This window comes from Manis pentadactyla, chromosome 16 (genome assembly GCF_030020395.1).
Source record: "Manis pentadactyla isolate mManPen7 chromosome 16, mManPen7.hap1, whole genome shotgun sequence".
NCBI lineage: Eukaryota > Metazoa > Chordata > Mammalia > Pholidota > Manidae > Manis > Manis pentadactyla.
In genome coordinates this window covers 21,374,129-21,394,136 of record NC_080034.1, presented here as the reverse complement: position 1 = coordinate 21,394,136, position 20,008 = coordinate 21,374,129, and the positions used below count along the sequence as shown (strand labels likewise).

General features: G+C 39.8%; 1 protein-coding gene across 1 annotated transcript in view; it reads right to left on the bottom strand.

Annotated features, from left to right (window-relative positions):
- PKHD1 (PKHD1 ciliary IPT domain containing fibrocystin/polyductin) overlaps window positions 1–20,008 on the bottom strand; it is a 453,696-nt gene that overhangs the window by 323,861 nt on the left and 109,827 nt on the right. The window contains exon 36 of the mRNA XM_036916397.2: window positions 7,285–7,441. Coding sequence (XP_036772292.2) covers window positions 7,285–7,441 — 157 coding nt within the window. The remainder of the gene's footprint in view (window positions 1–7,284; window positions 7,442–20,008) is intronic.

Below are 20,008 nucleotides of genomic sequence, written 5' to 3'. Positions count from 1 at the left end.
TCTGGACTAATCCACTAACATTTAAGGATACCAGGAAAGACTCTAATTATAGAGAAATTCACAACTAACATGAATCAGTCCCTTTAGGTCAGCAATTCATTCATTAGTTTATTCATTCAACAATTATTTGAACACCTACTACATGCCTGGAGATATACTAGTCCTGGGAATATAAAGGTGAGCAAAACCAGACCTGGCTCTTGCTTTCTTAAGCTTATAGCCTACCTTGCACCTTCCCTAAAGGGAGAGGGAGTTACCAAACACATCCTAACATTAAATTTGTAGTCACCAAGAAAAGACTGACGGATGGAGACATATAAGGCATTGGTAGTAAAGAGTGGATTTCAAGATAAACAGGTTATTTCTTTTGGATGCTGACTTCTTCAATAGGTTTCCCCTTTAAACTACTTCACAGCCCAGTCCCTTCTGGAACACCATTCTTGAAAACACAAGAAGAAATTTTACTGACTCCTGTACTACATTTCTTCCTCAGGGTTGCATACACATTAACATCCAATAGAGGTTTATACAAGCCACTCCCCTTCTATAAAAGGAAGGAAGTCACCATCATTTCCGTTTTGTGCTTTGATTTGAAGACAAGTGCCTTCCCCAAAGCCCCGGGGAGAGTCTGGGGCTGCGCCAAGATTGGAACTCAAGCCCCCCGTTTGCTAACTAAACTGCAACGAGTCAAACTTGTTACATTGTGTATACATAATCAGGTCATCTCCTGCCTTGAAGGGTGGCTAAATTTCAATTGAGAAAGGAGGCAATTTAGTCAGTCTCCTTTTACAGCAACCTGCAGAAAAATTATTTTACATTTACCGATTTGCAACAAATTTTACCAGCCCAGAAAACCCTCTCATGTTGACCAAGACACTACATAGTTATGAGAGTAAGAAAGAAATGTTCACAGAATATTTCATTTGATCAAAACTCTAGCCTTTACATCCATACTGGTATCTGTGAAGTGTTGAAAGTGTAGGCATAGGATAATCTTCCCAGCGACTCACACGGACCTGATCCGTAGTGAAACCACAGGCCGTGTCCCAGGGAAGTCCTGCCTCAGAGCATCCCCTGTGAAGCATTATCTGAGGCATGCACCTGCTGAAACTGAGGCTGTTGGGTACAAACTAGAAGGTAACTATTTGATTCAAATAGATAATCCCTGGGATTAAAAAGGCTGTGCTGGGTACAGAAATTAATATCTCACTCTGAAATCTGCAAACCCTTGCCAAGGATCAGAAACTCTACAGTGAACTTGATAGTGTGTCAAGAGCATTTGTCTCATCTCATGAAGCCAAGGATATGCATCTGTATGCCACAGAACTCCCAAACAAGATTCTCAAAATCATGGACTAAAATAAATTTGGATAAAATAAAACCATATTCCAAATAGCACCATAAAATCACACTCCCATGAAGTCAAAATACCAAGGAGGACGGAGGCAGCCTAGTGGATAGACTCTGCTACTCCCGCCTCAGTATCCTTCCCTCTCTTGCTATAAAGAGAAAAACACTTCAATATGCATTCTGAAAATAACAGAGGAAAAGCAATTCAACATCTTTATTACCCAGCTAATTCAGTAATCCTGTTTGCTTTGTACACAGAAGCAGCCACTACTTGTCAACAAAATTGCAACTTAGGCCTAATATTCAACCATCTCTTCTGTTAGCCCTATCAATCCAAAAACACCTAACTAACATGAATTGAGTGCTTACTCTAGACTAGACCCTCTGCTAAGGACTTTACACATATTCCCTCATTTAATACTCAAAACTCTATGTGAGTGGGGTGATAACATTGCAGTCTTGCCATTCAATTGCAAACAAGAAATGTTAGCCATTATTGTTATTGCTGCTGTCATTTCAACAGGCATGACCCTAGGGAGAAATCGGAGGTTTATGGTACCTATGCAACTTGCCCAACATCCCAGGGATGGGAAGAAGTAGTTCAGATTCAGACTCAGGTCTTCCTGACTCAAAAGCCTACCAACCACTTAACTACTTTGGTATACCCCAGTAGACCAAGAAATAGAAAATCACATTAAAGGAAGACCAGTGCGCTATTAAGCAGCAATAGAGACTGGAAACAAGTTTCTGCTCAAGCATTTTAAAGTGATGACCTTGGAAGTAGTAAGAAACTACAAAATGTCTTCCTTTGAAACCCCCACACCAAGGGGAGAGGAGTTTCTAGAATTCAGCCTCCCCCACTGACCTTTTCGTAATCACTGTCTCTAGGCCACTCCATGTCAAGCCGCTTGACCTCCAGGACAGAGAGATTCATTGCTTCATTCAGAAAATATGAAATGCTTCCCCGGCTACAGACCACAAGCCCGAGGTCTTTGCCCAGGATGCGTAATGATTCTGACAAGAGGGTAATGTTCCTTTTCTATTATTGTGGCTCATCATAATTAGTTGGAATAAAATAATAAATTTTAATTCAGTGATGCTTATGGCCATTAAGCATCTTAACAAAGAGAACAAAACACATAATTAATTAAATGAAGGCAATATGCCTATTTCCATCCCAGCTCATTAGTATTAACTGATTGGGTTTTAATTCTTTTCTGTGTTTAATGGTATCTCCTAATTTTTTTTTAAAAAAAGGAGGGAGGAAGGAATGGAGGGAAGAAGTAGAGCTGGTCAGTAAATAAAAGTTATGGGTATTTTGCTAATTAAGGTAAAGTAATAATAAACATAGCTGAAGCTCTTATGGTCACAAAATAATCTTCCATTTTTCAATAAAGTTCAGAAACCAGTACATATAGTATCAGAAATAATGGTGAAAACTTTGTCTCTGGTGCCGTTTCCCAATTGCCTCAAAGAAACTTTTAATTATCTTTACTACTACAAAAGTTGTACTCTTAAGAAAAAAAAAAGTCAATTCTGCTTACAGATGGAAAGATAAGTAAGCCTCAGAGAGTTCAAGACCCTAGACGGCCACACATCTAAGTATTTGTTTTCCTGATGGAGAAGCCTTGTCCTCTATGTATTAGGACGCTGGCTTCCACACATGGGAAAATAACATGGAAAATACAAAATTTTCATAAAGTAGTTCTAAATGTTGTTAAGTGATCTCATTTCACTTTTATTTAGCACTAATCCTTTCAAAGTGTGTACATACTTCACGTGGAATACAATCTTTATAATACTGTAGAAATAGCTGGGCAAGTACTTCCACTATAATACTTTATATTTTGTTAAATCTTTCAAAGAAATTATTTTTTGGTTTGAAATTTTTCATGCTTTATCTCAGCCCATAGACGGTATCAGAAAAAGAAAAAAAAATTCCTCTCAGCTATTTTTCTGAAACCATGAATGGATATGAAAAAGATGGTAACAGAGATTCAGAGAATGACTTGTTGTTGATGATAATGGTGATAATGACTCAATCTCATATTTGAATAGCTTTTTACTATCCTTCAAGTGCTTTTGCACATATTGTAGACCAAGAGAAGACATCAGAGATGCAGAGCCATGCTATAGTAAGAAGATATTTGAGAGCTGGCCTCCTTCTCCAGTTTCAAATGCCATTTAGAAACAAAAAAGCAACTTGACAATGGATTTATAATCCTAACAACTCATAACGACATATTTGTATGTGTAAGTATATGTGTGTATGTGTGTATATATATATATATGCATGTGTATGTATGTAAATATGTGTGTATTTATGTGTATGTGTGTATGCATATGCATATGTGAGCACATATATACACATATGTAGAGATATATTATAATGTATGTATATTTATCAGTGAGAACTAAGGACAATAAAAGTAAATTAGTTAGGAGAAATGATACATAAGACAGCAAGAGTTTAAAAATTACGCTTCTTAAATTTCATCCAGGACCTGAATTCAACACCATTTTACTTGTCCATTCATTCAACCATCAACATATAATCAGTGTCCTAGACACTGAAGAGACAGTAGTGATTAAATTGGTGAAGTCCTTTGCCTTTCTGAGCTTACTGTAGCACAGGAAATAGTCTGTAAACAAACAAGTAAATTGATAGTATGCCATTTGGTAATATGCACTATGAAGATAAGTAAAGCAAAATAAAAGGATAGACAATGATAGGGAGTGGTTGCATTAAAAAAAAAAATTGCCAGCCAGACCTCTCTGATAAGTTGACATTTTGTCAAAGAGCAAATGAAATAAGTGAGTGAGCCACATGAATATCTGGAGGAAGAACATTCCAGACAAAGGACATTATGTGCAAAGGCCCTGAGGTAGGTGTATGGCTGGTATATTCATAGGAGACCTGGATCAGAGTGAATGAGAAAAAAGGTTAATAAAAGGATCTGAGGTTTCTTAATGCTAAGGGCTTTAGACTGTATTTCTACTGAAATGAGAAGCCATTTGGGGGGAGTTTGAGGAAAAATGTAACAGATGACATATTTTTTAAAACTGTGGACAATAAACTATTGGAGGTTTATTTTAGCATATAGCATAACAGTCAAGCACCAATGACTTAAACACATGAAGTCTTGTTTTTCTATCACAAAAAAGTGTCTTAAAGGTGGGCATTCCCAGTGACCATGCTAATAGGATGACTCTAAAGTCATCAGGGACCTGAGATTCTTCCATTCTGTCCCCATTCTTAATGAGTTATCCTCATGGTCCAAAATGGCAGCTAAGAATGTGGCTATCACATTCACATTCCAGGAAGCAAGGGATAGGAAGACGGAGGGACAAACAGGGCAGGACTCCTACCTTAGGAAATTTCCCACATTTCCTGTTCCACACTTCCCCTTACATCTCAATAGCTAGCTCTTAGCCGCAAGACCGTATCAACTACAAAAGAGGACAGCAAACAGAGAATTTTAGCTGGATACATTGCTGCCCCAGATAAAAACTGGGATTCTGCTACTAAGGAAGGCAAAGAATTAGAAACACAGACCACTTAAGAGGCCTTCTGAAATGATCCCAGCCAAAAATTACATTGGTTAGGATTAGGTTGGTACCAATGGAGATGCTGATCTACAGGATACAGTTGAAGATCTGGTCAACAAGATTCACTGATAGATTGGTCACAGAATGTAAAAAAGGAAAGAAATCTAGGATGCCTCCAAGGTTTTTGGCTTGAGCCCACTGGACATGTGCAGTTCTAATAAGTGAGATGGGGAAGTTTTTCAAACTTAGATTCTATGTGTATATTGATATCTACATGATCAAAACTTGTCTCAGACACACGTGATATGCTCTTCACCTCCTCTCTGCTATCCAATTAGAACCTTATATCCTCAACACCCTGATTACTCTAGACTATATTCTGCTTTACTGTCTGCATCACATATTTTAGAACTAGGAATCAGACTTTTTTGCCCCCTTACTAGTGTTTCTTTAATGATAATGCATATAACAGGCATTATTCTTCTTTACTTTTTCTTGTATCTCACGCAGAGTTCCTGGCTACCCAATAAGCATTCACGGGTCATCTATGGTATCAACCTGGATCTCTGTACTTCTCCTGTTCTCATTTTTTCCAGAAGCTATGAACTATTATCTCAATGATAAAGGTCTCACAGTTTCATTCTAGGAAACTCTGCTCTCTGCCAACAACTTCCGTACCCTATTTGTATAAAAACCAATGTCCACTACCTTCCTACATTCCTACCAACGGTCTTCCTCCCTGAGAGAAAGAGGGGATACTTCAAATAACTCCCTCTCTCTCCCTCTCCACAGCATGAGAGCTTGCCTTTCCAAGCCTAGTTAACTTATTCCGAACAACATACCACGTGAGCCAAGGAAAAGGAAAACCACTATTGGGAGGTGACAGACTGGGGCAAGCATTTGAGTTGTTCGGATCTTGGAATCTCCAAGCGTGAGAAGCTAAGTGTACGTTCCGCACGTCCCTGCCTTTCCTTACTCTTTGCTCTCCCTCCGATATCTCTTCACCTATCATTAGTCTCTGCCTGATAAACACCATTATCTAATTGAATATTTACCTACAACCAATAGGACATCCAAAAATTCAGTTGAGCGAGATTTTTAATCTGGGAAACTTCTCCCAAATTTCATCAACATAATGTCGAGACCCTTGACTACCCAAAGGGCATCCTATCCTCCATAAAAATTTGACTCTTATGGGGAAGATCCTGGTTAAAGACTGGCAAACTGCAAAAGAACATCTTTTCTCTGAGCTGGAGTCTTCAGTCTGTAATTTTCCTGTCATTTCTAGTACTTAGGTAGCTGTTACCTGTCAGTAAGTCAGCATTCTCAATAGCCACTAGCCACACACACACATACATGTACATACCTCCACATACACACACCGCACAAAGACAGGTCAAGAGCCTGAGCTGACAGACCATTTTCCCTAAAGGGTACTAATTAATTAATTTGCCTGAAAATGCACCTTATTCCTAGAAGAAAAAAAAAAAGCAGCTTCCAGAATATAGAATGTAATATCAGAAAAATCTGATTCCATCTGTAAGAGACAGGTATAAATATTGCATCAATTTATCCCCTTCCAAATATTTTATTTTCCCTCATGTAGCCCATGATCTTACTTAAACAAGAACAAATGTTCCTGCAAGTGTTAAACATGTCTTTAGTAAAGAATGGTTTAGGATAGTTTTATAGATACCATAACTAATCACGTTTCCCAAGGCATTTGCGTTTGCCAGGAAATGGTCATTTTCCTGACCATTCCCTGTTATCAGTCTCTGAAGTAGGCAATGATTTTTATGCTCATTTAACAGCTATGGCAACAAATGCACAAAACTGACTTTATCACTTGGTGATGTGGTAGAGGAGCTGAAATTTGAATTCTCAGTCTCTTCCAACCTCCCAGACCTTAAAGCTATGTGGCCAGTTTTGCAATAAGGAAGCCTATTTATGTGACTTTCCACGGGACCAGGAAGTCAAAACCACAACACGGTAAAAGCAGGAAGACATTGTTTTCTTGGCAGGAAATTTCAAAGGCAGAGGCACTAACCAATTTCAGAACATTTTGCTATGTTGTGAGGGCTGCTCTGGACAGGCATGACTACAAAGTGCTTGACTAAAGAAGCATATTCTTTGTTAACACTGTTAACCTCTTGCATTTGAAAAATTGAAATAATCAAGCTCTGTACTTATAAGGGTCAAAAGAAAGGGCTTTTTCATTTTGTGCCCTCTGACCACTTCTAACTTTCATAATACCATCTCAACTGGGGCCGAGAATAAATTGTCAATCAAGTGCTGGAACTTTTCCAAAACTCCCTGCCTCCTGCTCCCTAAAAGTGATAGAAGTATACGTCATAATGCCACCACGGATGCTCAGACTCCACAAACCTTTAACGTGCAGCCAGTTGAGAATGCTCGTGTTGGTGTCCAGCAGCAGCCACTGGCCACGCTCCACCGTGACGTTGTCGCCATCTTGTGGCACTCTTCCAGGGAACCAGCTGTGAGCCCTCGACCACCTCCCGCAGAACCGGAAAGGCAAGCTGCCCTGCAAAAGAGTTTGGTTCATTTTTTGTTTTGTTTTGTTCTGAAGCAGGACAGTACGGGTGCTCAATTGAAACAGACACTTGTGAAACTACAATTAATTTAAATATGGTTTTAAATGTCTCAATAAAATTAGCCTTCCTCTCTTCCTCAGACAACTCAAAAAGGGAAAAATACAGAAGGGGCAAAGTTTTATTTGAAGGGCCTCTGTGCCTGGCCTCTGGAATTCTCCAATGAAATACTGATAATGTCTTCTTACCTCTTTTTTCCCCAGGACAGGCCCCCTGCACCTAACAAGTGGGGTCAATTTCTTTATTTTAACTTTTAAAGACATGCATTGAGTCTTGAACAAAAAGTCATAAATAGCCCGGAACAGAGAGAATTAAAATGTTCTCCTTGATGGGTGGCATCTTGCTTTGTGTAATTGGTATCCTTTCTCACTGGCCCTACTGTCAAGTGTCTCTGTTTTATAGGAACATTGCTCTTTCCAAGTGCTCAGATCCATCCTCCACTCTGCCTTCTTTGATATTGTTGCCTTTGCCTTTGTGCTTGGTTCACCAGCACCAAAAAAGCCCATGTAAAGGCAAAATGCCTACTGATGTCAGGACATAACCCAGAACCTTTGAGTGAAGGGCAGAAGCAATCCTGGGAGATGCCCAGAGGAGGAAGTGCCACCTCCCTATCCAGCCAGTCAACCGTAACTCAGAACTTTTAGCTTTCCTACTAATTTATGGTCATACTGAAGTCACACATTTTTCAAAACAAGGATGTAAAAAAATCACAGAAAGCAGCATTTGCCTCATGCAAGAGTCCAAGAACGCATCTAAATGTCTTGTGTGGTTATGGAACTATAATTATTGTCAACATAATGAAATCAAAATAGAGAAGGTGATTCCCTCAAGGTAGTACCCACAATATGTGGACACCTGTTTCCACACAGTTCTTCCTGCTCACACTTCAACTAAGCAGAGCCCGAGTTCCCGTGAGATACCTGCCTGGAAGCTTCTCTCATGAGATGTTAGAGGCAGATGGGAGAAGCTCATGAAGAAGGGAAGGCATGTGTATAATACTAATAACTACACCTGCACAGGGAAGAGTACCCTGGAGTATTTCTGAGAGAGAAGAAGGGAAGATGTGTGACAAAAGAGCCAGTACTTTTTCGAACAGTGTCCTGACCTGGCTCAATAGCCCTGAGCTGTACACCCAACCCAATCACCAACAAGGCACTGGGACAAGGAAAAGCAGGATATTTTCATTTTCTGCACTTACAAAGGAGAAACAAGTGAGTGACCCATCCCAGTGTAAAAACAGGATACAGCAACAAGGCCCCAGAACCACAGAAAGAAGAACCCATGAGAGGCTAATGAGCCAGGTGCCTGTGACAACCATCCATAGACTCAAAAGTAGGAGAGGAGATAGATAGATATATATATTAATGAAGTTAAGTACAGGGTAGACATACTCTCTAGTAATCCTTTAATTCACTTCTGTACAATCCATAAAAAGGAAAGGAAGGTGAATAGGAGGAAACTGGGATGGAATTAAATAGTGCAAAGGTGGTAAGGACTCAACCGGATAAAGACGGTGAAGTCAACTGAAGAGAAGGTGACCTGGATTACCGGCACTGTCAGCTCCAAGTTCACCATAAAGGGATTGTTTTAAAAGCTTGGATTTCTAGAAAGTCAGAAACAGAAAGACTCTAGAGAAATTCTATCCGTTCATTTTAAAGATGGTGTTGCAGACAGGGTTTCTCAGCTCTCTAAGGTGCAGATTCCCTCCGTGCCAAAGGTGCGAGCAGAAGACCAGGAGCTGGGGCCCAGGGCTCTGCCACTTTCATGATCCCTCAGATGGCAGGTGTGCATCAAAGTTTGAGGATGAATTCGAAGCAAGAGCTACAGTGGAGGGAGAAACACCCCCACCAGGGAACCAGGACATTTCCTCCAAACCAACCCCTCAAGCTCAAGGTCTTAAGGAAGAGCAGCAAGCTAGTGAGATGAGCTGTAAGAAATTTGGAGAACTCAGCAGCATTACTCTTCAGGAGACATTGACCTAGGGGCCAGATCCATAGCTCAGCTACGGAATGACAAGGAAAACCAGGGCTCGCAACCCCCATGGTGGAAAGACCTGGAGCACCTTGACATTAATTAGGTATGTAAGGAACCAAAGGAAGACCATTCTGGTGCCTTCCATTAATGAACTAATTAATTAAAATGTACAATTAGCACCAGCACCTGTTATCTAGCTCTAAGTGAACTTGAAAGACTTCCTATCTTATGCTGAGGCACCTGAGAGTATCTAGCTGCCTTCCATGTGTTATATAACACTTCTGCCTGGCCTGTCAAACTTCAAAAATCGCTATATTTCTCCCTAACCTAGCAGGTGAAAAGATCAAAGATTTTTATCTCCTCTGTAAAGGAAAGAAAGGCTCAAGGAGTTTAAATGAAGTCCAAGGCCATAGAGGGAGAGACAGACTGGACTCCTGCAGAGCAAGCTCCCACCTCAGGTCTTTTCACTCCCCTTTGCCTCTCCTGGAAGGCTCTTCCCCAAAATATCTTCAGGGTCCACTATCCTACTTCATTCAGGTCTCTGCCAAATAATACCTCTTTCCCTGTCTCTCTATTAAGATAGAATTCCTATCATTCCCTCTTTCTTAATACTGCTTCTTTCTGGTACTAGATCTTAAATTCTTTGTGTGTTTATCATCTACTGATCTTACACAAATGAAATCAGGGGCTTTGTTTTAGGTGTTGCTATGTCCCACCCCCTGAAAGAATGTCTGACACATAAGAATTTACGGAATAATTTCTTAAGTGAATAATCCCCCTGCTATTCCCATGCACACATTTATAGAACTTACACACACACACACACACACACACACATAAACACACACATGTGAGCACAACCACCTACTGAATACCATAGGTGGACAACTAGGTGATAACCTAAAATACTTAAAAATGCCACATCTCCTATTTCTCTCGATCCACTGGGTTTGGCCCACATCTTTTACATTCCTTCCTGTGTTTTCAAGCTCTCTATAAACTTAAACCAAATGATGCCACGTGTGTATCTAAATTAAAACCTGAGAATCACATTCAGTCTCCCTAAGAAATCATTTACCATTTCCTCTTTCACCATCAATTTCTCTCTTCAACATGGTAGATTTCAAATGAATATAATTGTTAAGCATTCAGTTTCCAGAAACCTAACCTTCTCTGTGCCCAAACTTCTCCCGAGCAATAAAAGGTATCCTGAGATGCATACATTTTTTGATGACTCGTGCTTTAGTCCAAAACAATGACTAAATAGTAAAAGGTCTCAAAGAGTAACGCAGCCTCAACTGTCTAACAGCCACCTGGAGAAGTAGAAAACCAAAGTATCTCCATAACTGCAAGGTGTCAGTGAATCCATAATCACAAATATACCCCCCTGGGAATTTTAGCTGTTCTCCACTTTCATAGCTGACAGACAGGTAGTATGCTTCCTTACATGAGACTTCCAGGGCAATGTCACACGACACAGCGGGAATGGTTCACCTCCCAACATCTTTATTCTCCAATCCCTATCACTTTGATCCAATCAAGCATAAAAAGAATGCTGACAGTACTGATCAAAGATGCCTTGTTCATATATCTGAAAGCCTCTTTCTTGATACCAACGTGACATTTGTGGGGAAAGCCATGCTCTCTGCCACCAACCCAGCTCTAGGTCAATGTAGGGTTCACTTCCAGCAAATGTAAGCTCTCCCCACTATAATAAGCTTTAGTTTTCTTCTTTGATGTAAACAAATCACTCATTCCCCTTCTGCAGATGCAGAAAATCATTTCCCCGCCAGCACGTGGGGGTGGGAGTGGAAACAGAGGTACAGGAACTATCCAGAGCATGACTTCATCTTTCCCTCAGTCCATACAGCCCCAAATAAAACAAAACAAACAAACAACGTAAAACCAAGCAAAAACTTTCTCGCCACAGCTGGAGGAAGCTTATGCACTTGTTTCCTTCTTACAGCATGTCAGCACTTCTCTGCACTTCAGGGGATGTGCAGTGTCTGCAAATCTTACCTGTCACCTTAAATGTACTTGCCACACCACCAGCTTTCTTGATAGAAGACATTGATCAGCAGGCCACAACACCAGGCAAAGCAAAGACCTACTTGTAAGCTACATGTTAGGCTGGGTTGGTGGAGAAGGTAGAGTATGGGACCCTCTCTAGCCACAGTGTCTCCTAGATGCCGAAACAATGAAGACGGATTTTGACAGCTCCCAACAATGCCTCCTTCAGCATTCAAATCCTACAAACAGGACAAGACAGATCCCTATAATCAACATTCTCTCCACCTCTGACCCTGCTTTACGTCACCACTGAAACACTGTATATTTGTTTATCATCAGTCAATCCCCAAAAGAATGCCAGCTTCATGAGCAGTCCTTGGGTTTCTGCTCCACCCACCGTACCTACAGCAACACCTCGCATGTAGTAGGTAAACCCAAAAATATGTTTGAATGAATGAATGGTCAACTCTTAATTGGCCTCATAATCACTATGCCATGATTTAAATATCATTTATTAACTAAAAAAATTGGATATGAGGTTGCAATTTTTTTCAGTGTTCCTTTACACAGAAATGTTTTTAACATTTATGAAACCAAACACATTTATCTTTTATTTTGTGACACCCTCTATTATTTTATGCTTAGGACACCCTTCTTTCATTCTGATATAAAGATCACTTACGTGTTCATTCTGATTTGTAGGGCTTTCTGTTTACAAAGTAACTCTCAAATAATTTAGAATTTATGTTGGTGGGAAGTTTTCCATTTTAGTTCATTTTTATCTTTGCTTTTGTTTTTTTTCCCCAAAATAGTTAACTGTCTCCACCCACTTGCTCTCCCAAGTAATAGTTTTGGCAATTTGAATAACTGAATTATAATGTTGGGTGATATTAAACTTGCTGGCCAATTAAAATCCTAAACCTTTTTTGAATGAGCTAATGTAAAGGCATCTCTTCCAGGTACATGTGACCTCTTCCTTTTTTCTAAAGGTGCTCATATTATCATTAAGGAAGACAAATAGCCATATCATTAACATAAAGCATGATTAATTCAATAATTAAAGGCATAACCAAGGTGCTGTGGGAGTTCAGAGAATTAGATGGCTGGCCCTGATTCCTGACAGGTGAAATCCAGTTTACTAATCACCTTTTCTTTCTTTAATCTGGACACTAGAGATAAATTAACACTGGTTGAGATTATTTCAGCTGATTATGAAACAAAAAGTGCTCATTTTAGAAAAGTCAGCCATCTACAAATCCAGGATTACAAATAGAGCCCCTGATCTATAATCTAATAACTCCTTAGGGAACAAAAAGGAAATTAAATTAGTTTGGCATAATTTGTTCTTACTGAGCTCATGCTGGCTCTAAGTGATCATTTTCCTTTCCCCATGCTTATAAACCCTTCATGATGGTGAGATAACATGAGCAAGTCCTTCCACGCTGCCCAGCACTTTGACTACTCAAAGAAATGTCAACAATGACTTTTGCTAGAGACTTGTACCCAGTTCAAATTTAGCCTTTGTCCCTGCTAGAAAACCAGGCAATTTGCCGGCTTATATCTTGGTCTTACACATGTCCTCTTCTCTCTGATTTCCCTAAGAGCACTGATATTAACTCTGTACTCTAAGTTATTTTAGCACTCTTGATCTTTAGGGGACCATTACATTTCATAAACAACAAATTTACAGAAACTTCATCATCTCTTCCATTTGAATCTTCAAAGATCCTGTAATGATGTTTCTTCTGAATTATAAACCTGAAGTTCATTCCATTTGCTAGAGAAAAATAATACTGATAATGATAGGCATGGATTATTGAATGTGTCTAATGTTCCAGGCACAGAGCTATATATTTCACTTAAAGTGTCACTAATTCTCACAACTGAAAAACATATGTTTACTCTCTCCACTTGAAACTTAAATTATTTTTAACATTAAAAGTTAGCAATAATGGCTAACATTTTGTGCACGATCTTAGCAGGTATTATCTTACTTACTAATCACAGTCTCTTTTCAGCCTTCTTGCCTGGAACTACAGAGCAATTGGACCTCTGAATTCAACAAACATTTATTGAGCACCCACTACCCACAAGGTACTGGTCCAGGCATAAAACAAATCCCTGACCTCATGCAGCTTATACTTTAAGGAGATAAAGTTAACTATATAAAACAAGTAATGTGCTCTGACCAAAAACAAAAAAAGGGTGACATAGTGGAAGGAGTTATTCTATATCTAGTGATCAGGGGCTGCACCTCTGACAAAGGCCTGGAGCAGAGAAGTGGAATGTGCACCGGAGGCTCTCTGCGTGGAGAGCCTGAGGAAGGAGCGTGCTGGAGTCCTGGAAGGTCAGCAAGGAGGGGAGGCTGGGGGATGGCCTGAAGGAAGGAACACTGCACATCTTGCTGCTGATGCAGGGGAGTATTTGTTTTTCCCACTGCATAAAGACCTCAGCTTCCTCATATCTCACACAAAAAAGAATCATGTAAAATATTCAGTGGCATATAACAGGGTTAGCAAATTACAGCCCTCATTTGGCCCATGCACTCTTTTAATAAAGTTTTATTGGAACGTGGCTTTGACCATCATATGCATATTGTTTATGGTTGCTTTCAGTTTGTGATAGAGACTATATTGCTCACAAAACCCAAGACAGTTACTACCTGGATCTTAGTAGAAAAAGTTTGCTGACTCCTTGTATACTCTAATTCAAACTATCAGTATAGTAATAAGGACTGATAGTGTCAAAATGCATATAATATGCCCATTACTATACATCGACATTCCATCACTACCGAAACATGTTCAAAATGGAACTCCCTATAATTAAGAATTAATAAATATAATGCAGCTACTTGTGTTTGAGGGATGGCAAGCAAAAACATCCTGGTAAAGGATATACTTTGACATACTGGAAACTGGCTCAATTCTTATTTTGAGCACGTAATAAGCCAGGTCTCTGAGGCTATACAAAAGTAAATGAAGTGTGGGCAAGCGTGGGTGTGTGTGTATGTATGCATACCACACACATGCCAATGCACACGTACACACATAGAGCCAAATCAGAAGATTGACAGATACATGCTAGCCTTTTCCACAGAGCTGACACACTGCCATTTAGCCAGCGAGCACAGAGCATGTGTTTCTGTTCCCAGTCACTAGTAAGAGACAAGGTTAACATTTTAAGTGATGGACTACAGCGTGTTATTTCCCCATGCAGTGGACCCATGACTGCACTGCCTTCGATAACACTTAATTTCAGTGATTGAATACATGGAAGCACACATTCCCGGCTATGAACCTTTGACAGCTCCTCAGTTTCATACACCAGGGGAACCTTTTTTTTCCCTCCTTTTGTTTTTTTCCTCCCCTTTATACCTGAAGGGAAGAAAAATGATTATGTGGTGGTGGAGGGGAGAGGAGGAAGCCCAGAGAATGAAAAAACCTTTTATAAGTATCAGTGTATTTTACAATAGAAGTATTCACTGCCATCTGCTCTAATTACTTTTAATGTTTGGGCTACCATCTTCATACAATAGAAATAATGATCTCCTCAAGGGCAAAGAGGAAAACAAAATTTAACAGGAACAAACAAAAGTTGATTGCATTTAGCTCCCAGGCTAAAGAAGCATCCAGCTACTTGGTAGTGAACAATCCATTAAGTGGGTAGGTCTCTGATTAACACAAATTGGGTCACCCTAATGGTTCCTTCCCCTCTCTCCATCCCCTGCCTCTTGTGAGGAGTCATGCCCACAGCTCAGAGGGCAAGGAGCTGACCAGGCACACTTCTTGTCTGAAGTTATCCCACACCAATTCCTTACACTTGGATTCGAACCAGATAAAGCCAAGCCTTCTCAGACTTCTTGACATCAGACACGTCCCAGCTTTAAGAAATACTCCATACAGAGACGGATATTCTGCCAAGAGTATAGATTCCCTCATGGGGTAAGCTCCTGGGAGGCCACCCCGGACTTGAACCCTTCACGGGAAGCTAGAACTAACAGCCTCTTTGAAGTCTCCAGGAACAGAAATGTCGCAGACCGGGTCCATTCCTGGGTACTCCCAGAGAGCCCAGAGCTAAAGGAAACATGTGAAGTCCAGGAAGACATGGGACAGATCACTGCATTGCCAGCAGACCTTGACTTAGACACAGACATAGGCTGTGTCTAGAGAACTTCTCAGACCCCCAAGTTCAAGTATGCTACCTGTATTAAGAATTCTGAGATGCCCTCCCAGAATTTCTGCCCCCTGGTGTACATACCCTGCATAATGCCCTCCCCTTTAGTAGGAACAGAGCTGATAAATATGAGGGGATATCACTCCCATGATAAGATTGTATTATATGACAAAGGGCAAAGAATTTTGCAGATGTACTTGAGTTTAGAAGTCAATTGACTTTGGGATCATCAAAAGGAAGATGGACTTCACCTATTCAGGTAAGCTCTTAAAAGAGAGATTCCCTCTACCTGCCCTGAAGGAGCAAACTGCCATATTATGGACAGGACCACGTGACTAGAAACCAAAAGCATTCTCTAGGAGCTGAAAATGAGCCCAGCCCAAAGCCAATAGGATAATGAGGACCTTAGTCCTACAGTTGAAAGGAACTGACTTCTGTCAACAACAGAATGAGCTTAGAGGAAGACCTCAGGCTCCAGATGAGAATGTTATACCTTGATTTCAGCTCTGTGAGACCCTGAGCAGAGAATCCACTACTCTGTGCCCAGACTTCTGATCTACAGAAACTACGATGCTCAACAGGCATTGTTCTTAGTTCCTAAGATTGGGGTTATTTGTTATGCAGCAACAGAAAATGAATATGCCACTGTAATGGCCTTCTTTGGATAGTAATTTTCACAGAAAACATATGTGCAGTTGGGATCCCCCCCCCCTTCACTGAGGTTACTATTCAAAAGGGAAGATAACGAGACCAAGGTGGGAAGGCAGTGCTGGGCAAAGAAAGACCAGGTTGTTCTCTCACTGTGTAAGTGACTCCCTGCACAAGGGGCATGCAACACAGAATTTTTTAATTTATGATGTCAAGAGGTTTAAATTAAGACCTGATACTGATGTTTCATTTGCTCAGGAAAAGCTAAGACTACTAAAGGTAAAGAGCAAATGCCACAGGATGGCTATGTCTTCCCAATCTCTCCCTATTTAGGCTGAAGAAATGCAAAACCTCCTTGATCCTGAACACAGCCATGATAGGTGTCCTTTGGGAGATACTAAGAATTTTTAAAAGCCCATGTTCTGACTCTGCCTCTGAGAACTGCATTTGGATAGAATGGGTTTTAATAGCACTATTCTTTTGTTTGCATTGCTTCCTGGGGATAAAAGAGGATCTGACTTACTTATTCACTTACTAAAAAAAAATGAAATAAAAAAATTAAAGTCAATGCCGTGCAAATGAAAACCAAGCTCAGAAGCAAGAGAAATCTATCCAGTCCCTGGTATCATCACTGGCTTTGACTAGATAACTTTTCCCTCATTAAGTTTCAGAGCAGAGATTAGTGTACTTTTTAGGGAGGATAAAGGAAATGTTACTTCAGGTTTTTAGATCTCCTGATATCAAAGTAACATCATGTTTTATCATTAAGCATTCATGCATGTATTGTCTGCTATTTGATGATGCAAAAGGTTATTTGTTTGCTTTCAGGCTAATACCACCAAATTATCAGTCCTAGATGAGGAATGAGGAAACCGGGAAAGATGAAATGTGCTTCAGAGCCGGAATGAAATCTCAAGAAACTAGAATTTGGGGAACTTACCTGTGTTGTGCAGTGAGGATACCTTTCTTATATATGTAGGTTGTGCTGATTAAAATCATCACCACCATCTTTGTGAACATTCACTGGGTACAGCTACGGACCGGGCATAGGGTACCTACCCCTGTATCCATGATGCATAATTGAATCTCTAAGCTCTTAGAGCCCAGTTTCAAATTGTTCCCTTTATTCCAAATGCATCCGCCACACAGTCCCTCTTCTGCCAAACCCTGTTTATTGGTTCCAGATGCAATGAATCATCTACTGACTTGAGCAACATTAGAGGTAAACACCAAGGTTAAAATGTAGAGATAATTGAATAACACCAACTACCAGTAACAGCAGTCCAGGCAAAGGAGGAAATAGACCCGGAGATTTCAGACAGGGCAGTCTGATGGAAACCCTCCACTCTCAGGATCAAAACCACATGCTATTTTGACATGATGGAAAAATATCTGCATTTTTCCAAATTTTCATATGCCAGTTATCAATATGGTTAGGGGTGGCAAGCAGGTGGTGACATAATTTAAATGTCCCTGTGGTTAAAAATAAGGCCTCCAAAAATCAACTGCCATTTATTTAGTGTATCAAAGCTGTGTGTTCTAAGCTGAGTTTTAAAATGCATTGTGTTGACTGCTGATAAATAAGAACAGTGAAATATGTGTTTTCCTTCCTCGTAAACTCTTCTTCAGAGAAAATCCCATAAAGCAAAAATTTTCCAAAGCCCTTCCAAAAATTCATAAAGCTCAATATAATTCCCAGATAGAAAAATGCACTTTAATCATTTGCTTTACAGTCACCTGGAATTCATCGTATATGCACATAATGTATAAACATGGTATATAACATACACATAAGTTTATACAAACACTTGAAAAACTTTCCTTATTATGTGTCTTAAAAGGCAGAAAACTCAGAACCCTTGGCGAATACTAAACATTCCACAGGCATAGTTATCACGCAAGAAGCTCCTCAAAGTTTGGAAATTAAAAAGCCACAAAGATCCCCACGCAGCAGGCCTTAAAGCAGCTGTCATCAGCTGTGTAGGGATTCAAGGCTGGAGTAATTGAATAAGCAACACCTCTCAGAGCACATGCAAAATGCCTTTCTGCAGAATTCTCCCAACTTTGGGGAATTACCCCTTTACTGGAAATCAGTTCCTCAACTTGCTGAGGATTAATTATTCATGTAGCTCTGCTTTGCTTCAAGAAAATAAAAACTTATTTCCCTATTTTCCAGTGGGAAGAACACAGCTCCCAATAAATCCCTCTATGACTTCAAGGTTAGTGAAAGCTCAGATGCGGGCACTACTCTATCGCACTTCAAAAACGAGAAATGAAATGACTGCTACAAGAATACTAAGGGACTCAATCAGAGGGTAGAGATAGGACAAAAGTCAAATCAAAGGACTTGTTTTTCCACCCATAGGCAGGGCTTTATTTTTAATTAATATAGCATAAGGAACTCTTTTAAACGTTCTTGGTGGAACAATCACCATGGATTCCTGTTAGTATGAGCCACACCAATGGATCCCACGAAAAAGCTGCAAGCATGTGGCACAGCTGTCATCCCCCTTTCCTACCCTTGACAACTTTCTGACATATGCCTCTCCAGATGAAGCTTCCCTTGCTTGGGATCTACCCAAAGGGGTTTTGGTGGTTGTTTTAGAATTAAGGGGGAAAAATACCACTTTCCTGTCTTTATCATCACATGAAGCAGAAAATACTAACTTTTCCTTGTTTCTCTCTCTCCTTTCCCATTATACTCAACTAATTGGGGTGGAAGGGTAGTTTTTAATCTGCAGGTCTTTCAGTCTCTCATATGAGTAGACCAAAACGAACCTAAACCTTATTCAGTTTAAAACATTTTTTAAACCTTTTGAACATATGTAGAACATGTACAGACAGTATGCAAAGGATATAGATGACCAATGCCTTGACTGAGTCCCTAAGCAACTGAGATGAGAGGAAGATACCCAAAGAATGTTTGGAGGCTAGGAGACGAGAGCAGAAAGTAAATGAAGTGGAATTATGTTCTGCAGACTAAGCAACAAAATTTGGACTTTAAAGATAGAACTTAGGCCAACATAACTGACATGAAAGATGTTTCTTTGTTTTTACATGGAGAAAATCTTCATGAAATTAGATTTGTCAATGACTTCTTGGATTGACACCAAAAGCATGGCTACAAAAGATAAAAATAGATGAATTGAACTTCATCAAATTGATGAAGTCCTTTTATATATCAAAGGACACTAACGGCAGAGGGAACAGGCAACCCATGGAATGAAAGAAAATATTTGCAAATCATCTATCTGATAAGGGATTAATATTCAGAATAAATAAGGAACTCCTACAACAACCCAACAACAAAAAAACAAATAATTCTATTTAAAAGTTGCCAAGGGACTTGAATAAACATTTCTCCAAAGAGGATACATAAAATAGCTAATAAGCAAATGAAGCGATGTTCATTACTCAATAGGAAAATGCAAATAAAACACAATGAGATACCACTTCATACCATTAGGATGGCTATTAGTAAAAAACAAATAAATAAAACAAAGTAACAGGTGTTGGTGAGAATGTGGAGAACTGGAACCCTTGGGCATCTGTTGATAGGAGTGTAAAATGATGCACCCACTTTGTAAAGAGTAGGGCAGTTCTTCCCAAAATTAAACATGGAATTACTAAATGATTTGACCACTCTACTTCTGGATATGGACCCAAAAGAACTGAAAGCAGGGACTTGAACA